General features: G+C 39.7%; 1 protein-coding gene across 1 annotated transcript; it reads left to right on the top strand.

The window, feature by feature from the left end:
- Nucleotides 1–6,125: 6,125 nt before the first annotated feature.
- Nucleotides 6,126–15,005, top strand: LOC145730008 (uncharacterized). Its single transcript, XM_081981034.1, has 2 exons — nucleotides 6,126–6,524; nucleotides 14,620–15,005. The coding sequence occupies exons 1-2, from the start codon at nucleotides 6,164–6,166 to the stop codon at nucleotides 14,949–14,951; spliced, it is 693 nt and encodes a 230-aa protein (XP_081837160.1). The 5' UTR covers nucleotides 6,126–6,163; the 3' UTR covers nucleotides 14,952–15,005.
- Nucleotides 15,006–15,215: the final 210 nt, after the last annotated feature.

The raw sequence follows: 15,215 nt of genomic DNA, 5'->3' as shown, positions 1-15,215 counted from the left end.
TACTGAGAATCTCCTTCTCAGAAAACAGCTTGAGGACCTCAGCGAGAAAATGGCGGCATTTGAAAAACAAATAGCTGCCATCAAAAAGACGCCCGACAGACAAGCCAAGCAAACCGATGACGACGAGTTTATCACAGTTAAAAGAAGACGAAAAGACGGATCAAAAGACAGCAAAACCTCTGGAGGAGATGGAGATTAGTGAGGAAACTTACAACAATCGATCAACTTCGGGAACTGTGACAGACCCTCCGAGGGAGACGGAGAAAGTCGAAAAAGTAGGATACCGCCAGTAGTGCTAATCAATCAATCAATCAAAAAAGTAGCTCTATTGGCGGAAACTTAAAGTCATGGACAAAGCCCTGAAAATAAATACAAAAACAGCAAAAAAAGAACATACATAATTGTTACACTACACATACAATATGAATCACACATAATTACACCTTACAATTATTAAAATAAAAACAAAACAAAAAGGCAGTTACCCTGTAAAAGAGAGGAGAAAGAAGATCAAAAACACAAACAGTGCTGCTTGGTCAATTTATGGCAGAACAAGGCGCCTTAAGAACTGGAGTAGAATTCGTCCAGAGAATAGTACGCCCTGTCAAGCAAAAACCTCTCAGTCTCACGCCTAAATCCACGCGCAGACGGCTGGCCTCTCACGTGGAGAGGAAGGTTATTGAAAAGTCTCTTGCCACCGTAAATAAGCGACGACTTAATCTTCTCCGTGTGAGGAATGGGAAGCCTCAAAACGAATCTAATGCGAGTCACCGAGCCGGAGCCCTCGGACAACTGACCCCCAAACTTGCCACGGACAAGACAAATCGTCTCTAAGATGAAAATGCAGCACAAGGTGAGGATACCATGTTCAATGAAACTAAGAAACGCAGAAGACTGGACAACCGTCTGCAATAAGCTTAAAGCCAAGAAGATCGAATACAAAACGGCCAAGATATTAATGAATTGAATGGAGTGGCAATTACCCCGTCCACCAGCAAGGATTATAGGAGCTTGACTAAGCTCCTAAACGATATCAAGAAGGATTACCACACGTATGCACTTCCCGAAGACAAAACTACCAGGGCCGTCATCAAACATCACCGTTGATGACGTCACCAAGGATGTCACAAGTCAGGGATTGAAAGCTATCCTATGACCAGCAGACAGGACAAGAGGCCATTACCACTAGTTTTGGTCAAAACTAGAAAACAAGACAAAGGGATCCTATTTCAAATCACTCGATGCTGCCACCTAGTAGTAAAGGTGGAGCATCAAAGACAACAGCTCGGTGCAACCCAATGTCACCGTTGCCAACGATTTGGACATACGCAAAGCTACTGCACCGCAAAAGCCAAATGCGACAAGTGCGGAGAAAACCACCACACAGCGGAGTGTAAGAAAGCACGAGAAGACCTGCCAAGTGCGTAAACTACGGGGGTCCACACCCCGACCAAACCGAGACAACAAGCACGAAAAGGACCCAAGTCAGCCAGCTATGCAGCGGCGGCAGCACCAACCAAGACAGAGGACATTGTGTCTCCCAACCCGGACATGACTTCAACTTTGAACACGATTTTGAAGCAGATGCAAACAATGTGCTCATTAATGAACACAATGTCTGCACATCTGGCAAAACCCGCCATTTAAAAAACTAATCATGTTTTCAAGCCAGCCAAGAGGAAGATGACGACTTGACAAAACCAACTCCGACAGACGTTTTCCCCCCGGATGGCGAGAATTTATTCTCAAAATCTGGGTAAAACCTCTCCGCAGCTAACTTAGTGCTGACTAAGCTTTGGTTGCAATCCGCCCCCTCCAAGAAATTGGGGGGGCACCTCCAAACCATCAACTCCTTCCAAGGTTTGTAAATGAAATGGTAACGACCTGAAGGTTTACCATTTAATTTGCAAACCTTCCCCGACATTGACCAAGCCGATGAAAAAAGAAGCGTCGAGGAGGACAGAAGAGCCCCAAGTCGGCGGGGGTACTTTCAGCCAGGACCGCAGTTGCACTTTTAACTTGCGAATGTCGACTTAAGTCGATAAAATTCGCCTTTGTAGGGCTGGGTGCTACTGATACTGGCCTAATGGTCTACACCGATGGGGAGGTAGAAAGCAGTAATCTTGTTTGACCCTGTTGAGTTAATCTATTGAGATCGCTAGCTCTCTCGAGCAACATCTCAACCTCCCAGCATCACCGCCGACTAGAGTAAGTATACCTGTTTGGTGGCTAGCCCTCCTAATGCAGTGTGTACCTGTTATTTGAACACTGAGGCTCTAGACCGTGGTGTTCGTGCCTTGTTTACTCCAACCCTGTACCGCCGTGGTTCGCTAGACCATGCGCTACCTTAAGTTTCACGTCACCAGTTTTCATTGCAAACGCTACGTGGTTCGCTAGACCGGGCGTTTGCACCGCTAGTCCCAGTCCGGCCCTTTTACTTCAGTAGCATTGTGGCTTGCTAGACCAGGTGCTAAGCCGTAGATCTGGCACTGTAGGCTTCTACACAAACACTACATGGTTTGCTAGACCGGGTGTTTGTATACTTTTCCCCGATAGGCCAATTTCCGGCCCTAGTTCACTCTGTAGCGTCGAGGTTCGCTAGACCGGACGCTACATGATAGTTCCGCATTCAACACAAACGCTACATGGTTCGCTAGACCGGGCGTAGGCAGCAAGTTTCTAAACCCATTTGCCGACAAGAACCACTACAAGACTCGTGTAGACCGGGTGGTTTCAGTAGTACCCTCTGCCGACTCTTTTACCGACCCGTGACACCGTAACTTTGTTTGCACTAGGACGGTTAATTGCTTAGTTGTAAACGTAGACCTGCTTTGTCCCCGTAATTAACTTTGAATCGTTTTGTACCTGTAACGTTGACTGCATTGCGTGGCTTTTAATTTTCTGCATTACACCGTTGACATGTCTTGCATCTCGTCCGTCCCGTACCGTAACTAAGTAGCACACTCTCATTCTCGATTAATTTAAGGAGTTGCTTATTTGAACAGTTAATTGGGTTAGTTGAGTTTGCTGACGTTATAGATTAAGCAAAGAAGAATAAAACTTAGTTGATTGATACTTTTGGCTTTTATTAGCGTTGTCCCCACCTGAATCACTGTTGCTACAGATTGACGGGAACTATACAGGGTGTCCCACGACGAAAGACATCGATTGATATTGGAAAAAGTATAAATAGGAGAGTTTTGAAAATTTGGCAGGATACTGATGTGGGCATGCCCAATCCAACTAAAATATTCTCAAGATGGTTGCACTTCCGTTTATACCGGAAGTCGATCACAACTTTCTTATTTTAAATAGAACACTCTATATATTATTACATATTTGGATTCCTCACAAAATTCTGACCAACTTTTGTATAGAATGCCCTATGCCTATCTCTAGCCGTTTTCGAAATATTTGATGTTTTTCCAAAAAAGTGACAGTTGCAACGCTCAACATATTTTTGTACTATGTTAAAACCGTATTTCATTTTGCAATGAAACTTTGGGTTATTGTAAATAAAAGATCGTTTTATTAAACTGAGGGTGCGTAATGACTCATTTGTATACAGGGTCGTCAAAAAAAATCATAAACTTGCCACTAAAAAAAATGAAAAATCTCAAGTTTTTTAATCAGAAACCCACATTTTTTATGACGGAATCATTTTGAGCATTAAAAATTACTATAAGTTTCAATTTACTTGCCTATACCTAAATCCAACCCATTTCGTTTTATTTGAGAATAAACATTTTTTATTATAAAAATTCCAGATTTCTTGAAAATTTCTCTCTCTAATTACGTGTGGATTTATGTCACACCAGTAGTGTGAATTATGTCTATTGAACATTCCATTTTTAGTGAATTTGGCCTCGTCGCTCCAAATAATATTATTCAAAAACAATTCATCTCCATAGTGACTAGTCAGCAAAAACTCACTAAAAGCAACTCTCTTCGGAAAGTCAACCTCTTTTAAGTGTTGCACTAATTTAAATGAAAAAGGGTGAAATTTATGTTTCTTCAGGATCCTCTGAATTAAGCTTTTGGATGTTTATTCTACGGAAACTTGTCTTATTGACAAAGTTGGATTTGCAACAAAATAGCCCAAAATTGCAATTTCTACATTTGTATTATTAAGGATTGGTTTTGTTTTAATAGCTTTTATCTTCACATATCCCGTATTCTTAAAATTTTCAATTATTTGCTTGACAGCTTTTGGTGATGGCTTTGGTTTTTCTGGAAAACGAGCGGCAAATTCCTCACATGTTCTACTTACAACTTTATCACATTCTCCGTAAATAATAAACAGATTTAAGTAATCTTGGTTTGAATAACGTAACCGCGACGGCATATTTGCAGTTGTCAAAACACTCAAAACTAGTGTTATTAACATGCCCTGCAGGTCTCCAATATCACCGTGTGTCAAAAGCATGACCAACTAGAACACCACATAATCCCAACCGTGCAGCATAATAAAAAAATGTTTATTCCCAAATAAAACGAAATGAGTTGGATTTAGGTATAGGCAAGTAAATTGAAACTTATAGTAATTTTTAATGCTCAAAATGATTCCTTCATAAAAAATGTGGGTTTCTATTTAAAAAACTTGAGATTTTTCATTTTTTTTAGTGGCAAGTTTATGATTTTTTTTTAACGACCCTGTATACAAATGAGTCATTACGCACCCTCAGTTTAATAAAACGATCCTTTATTTACAATAACCCAAAGTTTCATTGCAAAATGAAATACGCTTTTAACATCGTACAAAAATATGTTGAGCGTTGCAACTGTCACTTTTTTGGAAAAACATCAAATATTTCGAAAACGGCTATAGATAGGCATAGGGCATTCTATACAAAAGTTGGTCAGAATTTTGCGAGGAATCCAAATATGTAATAATATATAGGGTGTTCTATTTAAAATAAGAAAGTTGTGATCGACTTCCGGTATAAACGAAAGTGCAACCATCTTGAAAATATTTTAGTTGGATTGGGCATGCCCACATCAGTATCCTGCCAAATTTTCAAAACTCTCCTATTTATACTTTTTCCAATATCAATCGATGTCTTTCGTCGTGGGACACCCTGTATATCGGCATCTGAATAATAGATATTACAGTTAATTATCATTGTTAATTAAGAAACGCTTAAAAACGTCTCGAGGAATTACCCTAGACGACAAGTTACTATTGTAGAAAAAAGTAAAAAAATATTTCTTGGTAAAAATAAAGGTTAAAGGGACACTTTTAATCTCTCAGGGATTTAAATGGTTATTTGCGCAACTAGGAAGAAAAGTGCAACTTTTACTCCCGCGAACAACTTTACGGTTCAAGGGTGCAAAAAAGCAGTTTACTCCATAGTTGCGCATCTAATTTTTTCTACGATCAAAATTTTGTTTTATGATAAAAAACAGCAGTCAAATACTATGTTAATATCTGGCTGAAACTTGTTACTAAAATAAGTGTTTGTCAATACTATGATATTCTTAAAGGGCTGAAAAGAAAACTAACGAAAAGGAAACTAGTTTTTGCATTCTTTTTGTTTGATTTTTTGGGATATTTCATTTCTTTGAAAGCCAACTTTGAACCATTCCCACCATTTTTTATGAAGAGATAGATTGACCACGAACGAGCCAAATTCAGCGTCCAATGTGATGCCAACAGACGTAGAATGGCTCAAAAGTAACAAATATGCAGACTAGAACAACCGCGGAATCGATTGTGCCGGTTTTGAGACGAAAGAATACAATTTGGCACAGATTGACCACGAACGAGCCAAATTCAGCGTCCAATGTAGTCCCAACAGACGTAGAATGGCTCAAAAGTAACAAATATGCAGACTAGATCAACAAAAAAAAGTGAAATAGTAAAATTGTTCGTCGAGAACTGGCAATTACGTTTATCGTATTTTTGCTATACCATTCCATTTAACTTTTCAGAGTTTTTGGCTATTTTAGTGGTATGGATGCGCCCCCCTAGGGGTAGATTTAGAAAGCTGAAAATTATTTCCAACATTTTCTCCTGCCTACATTTACTAAACAGACTAACAGCAGCGTGCACGGCTTATTGAAACACTTTGTACAGTTAAATTTAAAAAAGACATTTTCCACACATTTGCATCACAGTGTATAGTGTATTTATATGTAATTTGTATGTTTCAGATTCACAACAATGGTGAAGCTGAAATATCACATGCGTAATCACACTGGGGAACGTCCGTATGTTTGCAATGTTTGCAACCGTGGATTTACAGTGAACACGATTCTACTACGTCACATGCGAGTGCATTCTGGCGAACGACCATACGTATGCGTAACTTGCGGTAGAGCATTTTCCCAAACTAGTACTCTGAACAATCATATGAAAGTTCACAGTGCTGCGAAAGGCGAAGAGAAAGAGTTGAAATTTGAAAATGTGACAGAGAAATTTAGTCAAAATCCTCAAAACATTCATCAACCAACCAATCAACAGCAACCGGTTGAATCTCAGCAACACATGATTCTCCATCGGAATAATCGGATGATCCAAGAAGGTGAGCTTATTTGTATTGTTTTTATGTGTTAATATTAGTGATTCAATCAATCAATCAAATTATGCTTTATTGTCGGAAGATACACTGTTCTTATTGACAAAGCCACGATAATAATTAAGAACATAATATAAAATTATACAGGGTTTTTCAATGAAAAGTAGCCACCCTGAATATCTTCCAAAATAATTTCTCTGTTAAAAAATGCTAAGACACGTCAACAAAGATTGCAAGAGGGACATTTTTTTACGTAGGATTTGAATTTCTGCCATCAGCCCCTTTGCCGCCATAGCCACCCCCACTAAGTTTTCAAATGGCACCATACCCTGTGTGGCACATCGTTGGAAAGGATATTTCATAAGGAATTAATTGCTCTATTTTGAGACCAAAAAAAAATAAAAAATACGTTTTGTGTTTATTTTTTGTTAACTGCAGAAATAATAGCAAATAGCGGTTATCATTTAATTAAAGGCTCAAAATAACCTCCGTTAACTTCCATACAATAATACAAGCGACTTTGGAAAGGTTCGCGAACATTTGTGAGGACTTGCGGTGTCAGTTGTCGGCATTCATGTATTATTCTCTGCCTAAGGTCTGCAATATTGGCCGGCTGTGTTGCATAGACTTTAGATTTTAAATGCCCCCATAGAAAAAAGTCCAACGGAGTGAAGTCGGGTGATCTCGCAGGCCATTCCATGGGACCACGTCTACCAATCCGTCTTCCAGGAAATCGATTGTTCAGATATTATCGAACGGGAAGTGAATAGTGTGGAGGTGCACCGTCTTGTTGGAAAATTAGTTGATTTTCAAATAAATTTTCATCATTTTCTAGTAGCTCTGTTATGGTCGGATCAACAGTGGTGTCAAGAAGCTCAAGATAAGTAGCGCCATTCAAATTACCGTCAATAAAAAACGGACCAACGATGTGGTCTCCTAAAATACCTGCCCAAATATTTTTAAAGTTTTTCTGGATATTGGGTATGGGTTTCCCTAAACCAATGTGGATTCGTGTCTGATCAATACCTACAGTTATGCCTGTTCACTTCTCCATTCAAAAAAAACATACACTCATCACTGAAGCAAATATTGTACAACAAGTTCACGTTGTTTGTCAGATTAGTAGACATAATTTCACAAAATTGTAGTCTTCTATCATAGTCACCTTCGTTTAATTCCTGAACCAATTTTACCTTGTATGGATGAAAATTGTGTTTTTTTAAAATTCTCCATACACTGCTTGTCGAAACACCCGATGCATGGGAAATTTGATTTAAAGACTGATTATTATCCATTGCAACGTGTCCCAAAACAGCAACTTCAATTGGTTCATTAATAATTTGTCTTTCAGGTTGATGTTTTTTGTTTGTCACTGAACCAGTTTCCATGAAATTTTGCATCAACTTTAAGACATCTGATGACCAATTAATTTATCTGGATGGATTGCATTGAAAGCGGGCGCGGCAGCTCGTGCACAGTCGTTATGTTTGAAATAAAAACGTACAATTTCTATTCTTTCGGAAGTCGTGTAAACCATATTGACAATGTTCCTTCAAAACGAACTTACAAGTTGACCGACTGAGGCAAAAACATGGAATGGAAAACAGGCATTCGGTAGTGTTATCAGCAGTTTGACCAAAATAACAAAAAATGTTTTTATTTTTTTTGGTCTCAATTCAAAGCAAATGTACAAATAAAATAGTGCAAATAATTCCTTATAAAATACCCTTTCCAACGATGTGCCACACAGGGTATGGTGCCATTTGAAAACTTAGTGGGAGTGGCTATGGCGGCAAAGGGGCTGATGGCAGAAATTCAAATCCTACGTAAAAAAAGTCCCTCTTGCAATCTTTGTTGACGTGTCTTAGCATTTTTTAACAGAGAAATTATTTTGGAAGATATTCAGGGTAGCTACTTTTCATTGAAAAACTCTGTATACAAACAAGCATAGCACAATATAACTAACTACTACTCAACATCAACTTTAAAACAAAAATGTAAATACTTCATAGGTCACAATGCGCAGAATCAGATAAAATTACATTTAACATGACATAAACAGGACATGAATAAAGGTAATAAGACATAACCCACAATAGACATACGGAATTCAACAAAGATGCCGAGCAGGCCCCGGCCTAAATCTGACCCGAAGCCGTACCGTACTCGAAATATTCCGCTATAGAGTAAAATGCATGGGCCGTCAGAAACGACTTCAAGCTTTTTTCTAAACTGAGGAAGAGAAGATAATCTTCTCAGTTCAATGGGCATAACATTAAATATTCTTCCAGACAGATACAGTATGGATCTCCAAGCGAGTGTGCTTGATGGAATTGGAGGAGGTATAGTACAGGGTGGGGCAGAATGGACGGGCGTTTTTAGAACTGGTAGTACGTGTGAACGGGAGGAGGTAGAGCGTTCCGGTTGTCGTCGTTCGATTCACGAAAGCTTGCCATTTTTTATGAGCCGTATTGGAGTTATTAGACCTTTTTTCTTTGAAGATGCAAGAGGGGCAACTGCCACTGTAACCTCTGAGCGATATGTTTTCATGTTGGAAAACTTCTTGATTCCTGAATTGCGACAAAGAAAAATTAACACCAGACATGTTTGGTTCCTATAGGACGGTGCCACAGCGCATACAGCCCGAGCGACAATGGAAACTGTGCGTCGAATTTTACCTGGACACTAAATCCCTCGTTTCGGTGATGTGCCGTGACCCCCTCGTTCCCCTGACCTTACATCTGCTGATTTCTTTTTGTGGGGTTACCTGAAGGCAAAGGTCTACGTTGATACACCTAAAAATCTGCGTGAGTTAAAAGAAGCCATCAGAGCACAAGTTAGGGCAATAGATATCGATTTGTGTGAGAGGGTTCTGCGGAACTTTGAGGAACAACTACAACAGTGTATTACAGAGAACGGACGTCATCTCCCTGACATTTTTTCATTTTTAAATGGCAACATTTAAGCTTTCATTTTGAATGATTAAGTTAAAAAACAGCGGAGATATTTTCATTTCTTAAACACCCTTCCATTCTGCCCCACCCTGTATAACAGCGTTGTCTCCGGCCATCGACTGATGCGTAGATTGAGCTGAAGTGTTTCTTATGAATCAGACAGGCAGCCTCCAAAACAAACAGGCAAGGCAATGGTCAAGATCTTGCCGGAAGTAAAATATTCTTTACAGGAATCCGTTGGTTTTAAACCATACAAAGATTTAAGGGTGCGCTTTTGTATTCTAAATACTTGATGAGAACTAATTGAAGAGATCCAGCGAGCAAGCCCCCCAAAAAGAAATGCCATATCGCAAGTGTGATTCCACCAGCGAAAAGTATACGGTTCTGGCGATTGACACACCGAGACATGCAGCAGACAGTTTACTACATAAACCCACGATATGTTTGTCAAACTTTAGCCTTTCATCCATCTCAAGTCCCAAATATGTGTGTGAAGATGTCGTATTACTAATTACGTTAGATCCTAAATTTACGTCAAATTTGCACTTAAAATGTTTGTTTTAGCGAAGTTAAAACAAAGATAGTTCGCATTACATCACTTTTCAATGCATTCCAAATCAGTCCTTACCGGGTTCTCCATTTGAGTAATATTCATATGGCGCCAAACAATTGCATCATAGGCAAATGAGACGCATTTTCCCGCCCTTACTACCAAGGTCTGATCGTTCACATACAATAAGAACTGGACCCAAAACAGAATCCTGAGGAACTCCAACACTGAGCTTTCCCTCATCAGAGTGTGATCCGCAAAACCTAACCACCTGTGACCGTTCTGAAAGATACGACTTAAACCAGTTCAGTATACAGCCTCTGAATCCGTAACGTTCTAGCTTTGCCAACAGTGTTTCATGGCAAACACAGTCAAAAGCCTTGGTCAAATCGCAAAACACCACTGAAACTGACCATCATTCAACCCCCCAATACAATTCCTCCAGCAGGCTGAACATAGCATCTGAAGTGCTCATGCCACTACGAAAACCAAATTGCAAAGAAGAAAGAGCAGCGTGTTTATCGAGAAAATAGATCATTCTACCCTTAACAGCCTTTTCTATGATTTTGCTCATGTAGGCCATAATGAAATAGGTCGGTAGTTGGAGGGAGTACTTTTATCACCCTTTTTAAATAAAGGCACAACAACGGCCCTTTTTAAGATCTCCGGAAAGCAACCATTTGCAATAGATCTGTTCACGTTTAGGGGTAGCTCAGAAGAAGGAAACCACAGGTGTACAGATAACCCACTTTTATTCAAGATAATAACTACAATGGTCTTACACCCAGATTGCCAAGATGGCGAGGATCATGATGTACGGTGTATCAGCGGGAGTGGTTACTGAGGTTCGCGGAGGGCACACGCTTACCGAGGGTGAATAGAACCCTAGACTAGTGTCCCAGGGCATTCACCACGCCGACTAAGACGCTATGGTACTGCTAAAGGGAGATAAGCCGGTACGGCAACTAATGCTGCTCGCCCGTGCTATTTCCTTTAACAGGCTGATTCCCGGGTGGTTGCACTTATTGGTTACCACCTGCTCCACTAAAAGCTACACAGATGGTAAACCCAGACTAACCCAGAGATCAGTGAATGACCTCCCTCTGGGAGAGACCCCAGAGTTCGGTAATTTGTACGTGATTTTCGAGCTGCCACATCATGACCTCAATTCGCTGATCTTCTCTGGTATTGGGGGAGACCGAAGCAAATGCAGGTACGGAACATAGTGGAATTACTATGTTACAATAGAATCTGCCAAAACTTCGACAGCACTGTCAGGAAGAAGCTCAAAAACTCTAACAGATATTTCGATTTTCGAGAGATTATTTGGGTTGTCACTATTATGGAAGCAAAACACATACAATTCATCACCAAACATCAAACTAATTTAATAAAACAACCAAAGTAGGAAATTAAACATTAACATGTTCCAAGAGTTCTTAACCTCACTTATATTCTAACCTAAGATCAAAAACAAATTTAAAAAAGACAGCTGACATTTAGGGGTTTACTACAACAACCTTATTTCATAAATCCAACAGTTAATATACAGGGTGTCCAGGATTGGAAACGGTTAGAGATACAGATTTGGTTAAGTGGGAGAAAAGTTGCGTAATCATGACCTTAATAAGATAACATTTAGAAAATATCAAAATATTTTTTGGTTTTTAAGATATTTTGAAAAAAGATAATTTTTTGATTTTGCATTTTATTTTTTTTGTGACGGTAATATTGGACCTAGGCCAAAAGTAATGACACTTTTCCACAGCAACTTTTAAAGCTCTTTAAAGTGGCTTTATCAGATTTTCGTTTGAGCTCTTTTTATTCCAAATTCAATGATGTTTGATACTCTATGCTGTTACACTGTTTTTTGACCTAAATATCAAGATGACCTAATACGGCCGCTTACGCAGATGATATCAATATTATGCCCCGCAGAGCGGAAGAGGCGGCAGAAATATACACACAACTGAAGAGAGAGGCCAGAAACATGGTACTCGAAATAAATACACAAAGACAAAAACACTAACCCAGGCAAGAACAAGAGGAAACGAAAACTACCCCAAATAACGTGGATGCTGTCCAAAGCTTTACATATCTAGGTGTTGAACTCAATAAGAGAGGATCAGAGGAATCGGAGATACAACATCAAATAATATCGGCAAACAAAGCCTACTTCGCTCTGTCCCATATATTCCGCTCCAAAATCATACACAGAAAATAAAAAATCAGGATATACAAAACCTTTATCAGGCCGATACTATGCTATGTATGTGATAAAGATGACAAAGAACTCACTGAATAAACTGGAGGTGTTTGAAAGAAGAATACTAAGACGGATCTTCGGGCCACTAAATGAAAATGAGATATGGAGAAGAAGATATAATCATGAAATCTACCAACTTTTCAAGGAGGCACCTATCTCAGAATTCGTCAGACTATAGATGCTACGATGGGCAGGCCACATAGTAAGAATGCCGGATAACAGGCTACTAAAAAGGGCCCTCAATAATAGGATGCAGGGCAGAAGACCAAAAGGGAGACCACGGAAAAGATGGGAGGATAGAGTGACAAAAGACGCGCAGAACTTGATAGCTATCAAGTGTTATTTAGATTGTTATTATTAATTTATACTTGAAATATCCTGTGTAATATGTTTTCCTAAAACGTCGAATAACTGAGTTATTTATTGTTAAAACTGAGTTATTTACTTTGACAGCCCATAACTCTGTTATGTTGACATGCTACCGACAAGGTATGTCAACATAAGAGAGTTACGGGCAGAGACAGACCGCAAGGAAACCGATAGCCTGTGACTCGTCGGGTTGGACAGGCGCTGCATTCCAAAAACGAGTACTGCGGGGGGAGAGGCCCCACCGAGACCTGCGCCTCGGTATTCTCCCACTGCGGTCTGTCTCCGCAAGGTTTTACGAGTAGAGCTGATAGTACTTCTCTACCCTGGCGCCCCTCTTGGTTTCGCCGAGTGCTCTACACACTCAACTACTTACGGTGTTGCCACGAGAAGGCTCGGGTACGCACATGCTCACTCATTAAGTCGTCGCGGACGACGAGTTTATGTCGCTTGGATGTCCAGATGTTCTATGACTCCCTAGTTTAAGAGAGTCACATTTCTCATAAGAGAGAATTTCTTCACTTTGACATTGGGGACACTGGGCAGAACTCACATTGCATCAACATCACGTTGTAACCCTTGAAATTGTCTTTTGATCACTCTGTATACTATATACAGTGTGTCCCAAATTGGTTCTACATGTATTGGGATCTCTGTAACCGTAAGAGCTACGGTCGAGTCGGTTAAATGGGGAAAGTTTTAGAGAATTTTATGCGAAACTTATTTCCGGTTTCCGTCTTTCTTCGTTCTTTAACAAAGCCAAAGAGAGTTTTGAAACTAAAACATTATTAAGGCACTTTTTTACGTAAAACACGATGACGTAGATAGAAAAAACCTATCGTCATTGAACTGCTTTCTGGATCTCTGGCGACTTCAGATACAACTTCGCAAATGCGGCCTTGCTGTTTCGAAATGCGGAAGATGTTGTATCGCATCCAGTAAATGCATGCAAAAACAGCACGTTCTTGAAGCCTTTGAGACGAGAATAAGGAATCTCTGATCTTTCCACGTTTGATAAAACTAATGTCCTTATACGCATCAGCTTTAGCCATAAACAGGACAATGAGGTCGACATCTTCTCCCACAATGCAGAAGGCTGTCGTTTCCGACATTTCCACAGCCGTATCCACAATCAGAACGTCCGCATCACCTTCTGCGTGAAGAGTCCTAATCCCATCGTCCTCAAGCTTCACCTTAAGCATGTTGATGAGTCTTTTGTTGAACTGATTCGACAAAAAATCTTCTTGTTTGACTTGTTTATCTCGGTGTCTTCGCTGAAATAGATGTCTGCAGACTTCCTGAGGCGATAGCGCCTTTGCTACTTTGCTACTTTTGTGCTTGAGATGAATGACGAATAACCGTCAAAGACTACAGTACATCTCTTTCTGTGGTAGTTTTTCGTGATAAAGGGGATGTAGCTCTTGCAGATTGTCGTTGCACCTCTTTGCCAAATTATTTTATAAAGGAACTGCGTCAAATACGATTTGTAGCTGTGCGACATGTACTTCCTTGGCCGTAGCGTTGAAATCTTTTCGTCGTTGATTTGAACCGATGTTCAACAGTTCACTGTTGAAAGAGGAAGAGCTCGTTCTTTTCGAGTCAATTTGATGTTAGAAAATGTTGAATTGACCAGTTTAGCCATTGCTTGCTTACCAACAAACCCTACAGCCAGCATTCAGCTTTTCGGTGCATTGTTAAAGAGTTATCCGGTCAAAAAGAGCGATAATGTGAAGAAAACAATAATTTTTCAAAGTTACACACTTTCAAGAGCGGATATCTCGAAAAATGTATGGAATAAAACTTGTAGCAAATTTAAGCAGCTTTCATTTGTTTAGAGAATTCTTGTCGGTAGAACACATAGTTTCTGGACTCGTAAAATTATGGAAAACATTTAAATCTCTCGTGGTATTACCCCCGATAATAATGAATGTACTTTATTACCAATGGCTATTTCTTTTGTTATAGATGGGCGAATAATGCAACCTGATCCATTAAGAGTTTTACATCCAGACACAACCCACGACGCGTCGAGATTGTTAACGGATAGCGGTCATATGTTAACTGATAATCGTGGCGTTATGCCAGATGATACTCGTATCTTGGTTGCCGATCCGAGAATGGTTGTAAACGTGGTAGAACCTACAAGATTATTAGTGTCTGATAACCGATTATTAACGATGGACAACCGAGTAGTAAATTGTGTAAACGACAATCGGCATTTACCTATGACTGAAGGAACTCGAGTATTGACTGAAAAATATTTGGGTTATGGCACGTATCAGAGAGGACATTTATAATAATTAGTCTTTTTTTGAAGATTTTATCAATAAAATCTGTTTCATCAGTAGAAATATTTGTTTAATTAATTAATCCTGAATATTGACAAACTAATATCCTAACTGGGTCACCGAAATATTCAGTTTGGAATTTAAATTGAATTGAACCCTCGTCAACATTTCTGAATCGTCCCGATTTACGTTCCTGCGCTCTACGTACTGAGAATCTCCTTCTCAGAAAACAGCGTGAGGACCTCAGCGAGAAAATGGCGGCATTTGAAAAGC

The sequence above is a fragment of the Ips typographus genome, linkage group LG5, assembly GCF_016097725.1.
Source record: "Ips typographus isolate SLU linkage group LG5, UJ_Ityp_2.0, whole genome shotgun sequence".
In the NCBI taxonomy this organism is placed as follows: Eukaryota; Metazoa; Arthropoda; class Insecta; order Coleoptera; family Curculionidae; genus Ips; species Ips typographus.
This window is presented reverse-complemented; position numbering and strand designations above follow the sequence as displayed.

Bases quoted from the DNA above. Each gene is read 5' to 3' on its own strand.
- LOC145730008 (XM_081981034.1), top strand. From the start codon at position 6,164: ATGGTGAAGCTGAAATATCACATGCGTAATCACACTGGGGAACGTCCG. The intron at 6,525-14,619 runs GTGAGCTTATTT...CTTTTGTTATAG, and splicing joins TAATCGGATGATCCAAGAAG to ATGGGCGAATAATGCAACCT.